The 6,000-nt window shown below is 44.2% G+C and overlaps 1 protein-coding gene across 1 annotated transcript in view; it reads right to left on the bottom strand.

Moving 5' to 3' along the window:
- Positions 1–2,127: 2,127 nt before the first annotated feature.
- Positions 2,128–6,000, bottom strand: part of NARS2 (asparaginyl-tRNA synthetase 2, mitochondrial) — a 58,259-nt gene continuing 54,386 nt past the window's right edge. The window contains exon 14 of the mRNA XM_065637860.1: positions 2,128–2,927. Coding sequence (XP_065493932.1) covers positions 2,783–2,927 — 145 coding nt within the window. The 3' untranslated portion in view covers positions 2,128–2,782. The remainder of the gene's footprint in view (positions 2,928–6,000) is intronic.

Here is a 6,000-nt window from a genome sequence, read left to right as displayed (position 1 = left end):
TATACCTTCTCTGGCGACCAACAGAACCCGAGGGAATGGCAGGAAGACGTGCCAGGGGAGGTTCAGGTTGGACATGAGGAAAAGGTTCTTCCCCCAGAGGGTGCTGGACACTGGAACAGGCTCCCCAGGGAGGTGTCCCGGCCCCAACCTGACAGTGTTCAAGAAGAGACTGGACAATGTCCTCAGACACCTCGTGTGAACCGTGGGGTTGTCCTGTGCAGGGACAGGAGTTGGACTTGATGATCCTTGTGGGTCCCTTCCAACTCAGGACATTCTATGGTTCTATGTTATACCTACCTATAAACAAATCAGAGGGTCAACCTTTTCCTTCTCTCCTCCAACAACCTCTTACCAACGCAAAGAATGAAGGGTGGATCACACCAGTCCTTGGTTCTTGCAAGTTGTCACCTCCTGTTCAGGCCCTGACAACCTGTTTGAAAGAGTCCTGGTGTCCTCCCCTGTGACTTGTGACCCATGCCGCACCATCCTATGACTTCTTGGCACCTTCCATTGTCTTCTTCTCTACACCTTGTTTGTCACCTGTCACTGTTAAGCCCCACACCCTGCCCATCAGATCTGGCATCTCAACAACCTCCTGTTGATGCCAAAACCAACACAACCAGCCCAGAGCTGCTGTGGGGACCAGAGCAGCGTGGCCGGGAGCTGGTTTTGCCATCCAGCCACTCTGTTTTCAGCAGACGGGCTTCCCAGTTCAAGCATTGTCATTTACAGCAAGTGTGACAGAACCAGGGACGAAGGATCTCAATAAGGACACCTGCTCATCGCAAGCTATTTCAGAACATGGGATGGATGGTGCTGCTTGGCAGCTGCATTCTTTCCACATCTTCCTGCTGAGAAAATTAATTCCAAAACACAAAGGCCAGCAACAATGTTTAAGAAAATGAATTAAAAGGAGCTGGTCCAAATGCAGGAAGATACTCGGCTGTCTGATGTATTATAGGAACTTCTGATGGTTTCAAAGGGAAGGCAGGTGCTTGAACCGTTTTGTGGAACCAGACTTACCAACTCAAGGCTCTACCGAGAAATGCAAACCAGAAAATGCGCAGTTAACACCTGCCCAACCAAGCAGACGCAGGAGATATCAAAAAAATCTTGATGTGCAGGGGATGTCTCAGCGCATGCAACAAACACCCCAAAGTAAGGACCTTGTGGTGATGATGTTTGCATGATGGCAACATGTAAAAGCCCCAACCGTGGACCAAACTGAAACCCAGCAGGTGCCACGTGACATAAATATGTATTTTTAGATACTGCAGGTGCAGCATTATACAGCCCTGGCAGTGAGAACTGTGACTGCAATATTACCAGTGCAATGCTCTTTGATTACTGTTTTTCCACCTCTTTCATCTACTTGGAAAAGAATTTTTTCAGGGCTGTTCTGCAGCCACTTCACGTTGTACATGGGGTTCATCAGAAATAAGGCTGTTACCTTTATTAATTTATATATAATGTTTATACTGCGGCCATCTCGGGCTCCAGAGCAGTAAGCACCATGCAAATGTCCTTTTGCTGTATTGTGATAATTTGGAAGGGAAGAAGGATGCTGGAAACCCTCAGTTTGAGTCCCAAATAAACCACTTGTTTCCAATTGTCTTGGGCATGTTGCTTGATCTGCCCTTAATCCTGCCCTCAAAACAGAAATGAATATTTCCTTACCTGGCAGGGAAGCTGAGACCATAAACCCAACAGAGACTGCAAGGAGTTCAGATCCTATCATGATAATTAATTACTTAATACATACGCAATGGTTAGGAGTGTATGTTTGTTGCTTCAAAATACAGACAAAACTGTTTCGTCTGATAAGCACACAAGAGATTTTCTCAATAATAACAACAAAAAAGCAAAGCAACAAGAAAAAACCACCAATAAACTGCAAGTTGGCTCTGGAGAGATGAATGAACTCTCGTCCAGCTGAATATTTCTTTCTGCTATGAACATGTGCTCTCCTGGAAACAGAAACCAGAAATCTCCTGCAGAACTTGTGCAACCAATCTGGGTACATGGAAAAAGAAACATCTACCCAAGACACTGAAGGAAAAACTACGATGCTGAGCGCTACGGTTTTATAACAGAAGAAGAAACCATACAGAGTTACAAAACAACCCAGTGCACATCTTTATTAATGATTCACAAAATCGAACATCATTCACCTAATTCACTCCAGCAGTTCCAGTGTGACATTTTGCCTTGCCAGGTTTGGCTGATTTTTTTTTCAAGGTAAAGAGCATTTGCTTTTAACTCGGGGTGGGGAGAATCACACTTTACAGTAGCCATTTCATAAGAGCGAGCGCATCACAGCCATGACAATACTTCACAATTTTATAACATTTAATCTTCAAAGTACCGTGCAGGCATTTAATTAAAGCCTATCAAAGCCTCACAGCAGTCCTGGCTCCCAGTCCATTTTAGGTCACACCTCCTTAATAATATTTCACATAAAACTCTCTCCCAACAACGCTTATTCGGTACTTCCATGGCTTGTACTGGTCTCACGAGAATCTTAACCCTTTAGTTAAGTGGGATTTATTAATACTCCTGACGTGCATTGAGGACATGAACTGCTATCAAATTAACTGCAAATGTGCTTCCATAATCTCACCGGAACGTATATTATGTCCAATAAGCCAGTATTAAATTTACCGAGAGTTTCACTGATTGAAAACCCGTCTCGATTTCCTACTAAAACAAACTGAGTCATATATAATATGGTCCATACATACAGTCACACCAGCAGTTTGCTCCACGTGAGTCGGCTGCTGAGCTACAGGAGACAGGAGTGAGAAAACCTGGGGAAAGGAATAACGTCTTTGATATTGTCAACTCCCAAGATGTACTGCAGGTAGCGTTCAAACCCCATTCCGAAGCCTCCATGAGGAACCGAGCCAAACTTTCGGAGGTCTAGATACCTGTAATTTAAACAGACAGTTACGTTCGCAGCTGGGTTACGCTGATGTAATTACAGAGAGCTTTTTATCTAGGGTTTTGCTTTCCATCTTAATTACTTCCCTTTGACCCCAACCACCGTGGGTTTCTGCCAACACAGCCGGCGTTGGTCAGGCCTGCAAAGAACTGTGGCTCCGACAGGCAATATTATATTAGCAGAAACCCCAAGTGCAAACGCATTTAAACCAGCATAGATATGCCTTCCCAATACGCTAGAGCCTGTTTTGTTTAGGAGCAAGAACTCATTGGGGTACAAAGAACAGCTTTAACATCACAGCTCTGCTCATACCGAAGGCTTCTTGGCAAATTTTAGTGTCTAAAATATTCCGAGCACAGGCACGAACTCAGGTTCCTACAGAAACACAAAATATTTCCACTGTCGGAGATGGAGTCGCCTGCTTGGGCTCATTCAGCCCTTGCCATGCTGGTGCTGAGATCTGCTCTACAATAAATTCTTTCATTTTCTGTCTTCTTCTCATTAGTCTACGTCATTTCATTTCCAGTAATTTCTTCAGGTCTTGCCATCTGCTGACTGTTCCTTCAGATTTTTTGTTTTTCTTTTAAGGTAATTAAGATGGCTTTTTGTTACATTTTCCCCCAATCACTCGTACAGACCGATTCATTTACTTCCACAGTAACTCAGCAAAAAATCTTGGACCTTTCCTCTTTAAAACAAGATCTGGGACAAGACATTTCATTTTGGAGAACAGCACCTGTTGTGCACGGAAAACTCAGAAAATGTTTGGAAGAAGATATTCCAAATATATGGGTGTCAATAGGATTATGATGTTTTTTCTTTAGAGTCCTCCATTTCCCAGGTGGACTGTAGCTGATGTGATACACAAAAACTATATTTCCAGCTATAAATGGTCACCAACCGTTTTATTTTAATAGGAATGAAAGACATCTCGGTGGTTCTATTGATTTATAGGGCCACTTCTGAGCTCGCTGATGCCACAAAGTTTTTTTTCTTTGTATGAGTGCACTAGTAAGGGATTGAGTGACTCCAGATGTATTACATACTTCTAACCTTCATGTATGAATATTTTATCACCTCAGTTTAAAAAAAAAATCAAGTGCCCATAAACATAAATACATATATATGTTTTACTACTTAGGCAGTAGAGTGGAGGGGAAAAAGCACTGTGAAAAGAAATTAAGATTGGATTGATTGTAATAAATGGCTTCCCAAATTTTAACTACTGTCAATACCCTGCAAGGAAAAAGTGTATTTTATAGTGTGTATTTATATATATATATTATATATATGTAAAATATATATTATATGTATTTAAGTGTACCTGCTTTTATATATATACATATAAGTGTACTTGCTTGGACTTCCATGTGCTTCAGAATTTTGTTGGCTTGAAGACTATATCTGAGCAGACTGAAGCCAAAGTAATGTCCCAACCACCTCTATTTGCAACCCCGAAATCCTCTCCAACAAATTCTACAGCTGCAAGAGATCACCCGGGCAGACTCAGTTTGACAGTACACCCTTTATACCATGACATATTATCTTTCCTTGCAGTTCATTAACAGTAGTTAAAATTGTGGAAGCCATTTATTATACTCAATCCAATCTTCAGGTGTGCATTGTTTTTTATTTTTTCCCTCTACCCCACTGCCCAGGTAGTAAAACAACAAGCAGAACTTCTTACCTCTTCCTACTGGCACTGGCACATGAAGTGCAGTTACGCCTCTACTGGAAGTTGAACAGCCAGCTAAAGAGTGAGATATTTGGTTTGTGACCCCTGGGACCCACATGTTTCTGTCTATGCTGCTGGGTGTTAGCCTGGCTTGCTAAGGCTCAGTTTTATCCACCCCACACCTTGTGATGAAGATTATACAACCATAGAATCATTTTGGTTGGAAAAGATCTTCAAGATCATTGAGTCCAACCATTAACCCAACTCTAGCACTAACCCATGTGCCTAAGAACCTCATCTCTGCATCTTTTAAACCCCTCCAGGGATGGTGACTCCACCACTGCCCTGGGCAGCCTGTTCCGATGCCCGACAACCCTTTCCTGCAATAAATTGTTCCCCAGATCCAACCTCAACCTCCCCTGGCGTAACTTGAGGCTGTTTCCTCTGGTCCTGGCGCTTGTTCCTGGGGAGCAGAGCCCGACCCCCCCGGCTCCAAGCTCCTTTCAGGCAGCTCAGAGATCAGAAGGTCTCCCCTCAGCTCCTGTTCTCCAGCTGAACCCCCAGCTCCCTCAGCCGCTCCCATCACACTTGTGCTCCAGCCCCTTCCCCAGCTCCGTTCCCTTCTCTCAACTCGCTTCGCCACCTCAAGGGCTTGCTTAGGATATGAACACATGGCTGTGAACAGGATTGTGGTCTTTGTCTCTATCCACTTCATACACACTGCACTGAGAACTTGAGTTTCTACTAATACACTCAGAACTGCTCCTGTGGAGCTCCAGCTTAGCAGCTTTTCACTGGTTTGAAAGGAAAATGATGGGCAGATCTGATGCTGAGGGAGGTGACTTGTGAAAAAGAATCACAGAATAGTTTGGGTTGGAAGGGACCTCCAAAGCTCATCCAGTGCCCCCCCTGCCATGAGCAGGGACATCTGCACCAGCTCAGGTTGCTCAGAGCCCCGTCCAGCCTGGCCTGGGATGTCTCCAGGGATGGTTCATCCACCACCTCTCTGGCCAACCTGGGACAGGCTCTCACCAACCTCAGAGGCAACAATTTCTTCCTCATATCTGGCCTGAATCTCCCCTCTTTTAGTTCAAAATCATCACACCTTGTCCTATAACAATAGGCCCTGCTCAAAAGTCTGTCCTCATGTTTCTCATCAGCACCTTCTAAGTACAGAAAGCCCACACTAAGGTGTCCCTGGAGCCTTCTCTTCTCCAGGCTGAACACCCCAACCCTCTCAGCCTGAAAGGAATGACGTGGTAAGTGTGAGGGACATGGGTGCTGCTCATGGCAGATCAACCTGTACCAACTCAGTGGTTCTGAGCAGAACTGGTAAACCAGCTGGTGACTGGGACTAGTAATTTAAACAACAGCACAAACATTT

Source organism: Caloenas nicobarica, chromosome 1 (assembly GCF_036013445.1).
Source record: "Caloenas nicobarica isolate bCalNic1 chromosome 1, bCalNic1.hap1, whole genome shotgun sequence".
NCBI classification, from domain to species: domain Eukaryota; kingdom Metazoa; phylum Chordata; class Aves; order Columbiformes; family Columbidae; genus Caloenas; species Caloenas nicobarica.
Note: the sequence above shows the minus strand (reverse complement) of the source record. Positions and strands in the feature narration are given on the sequence as shown.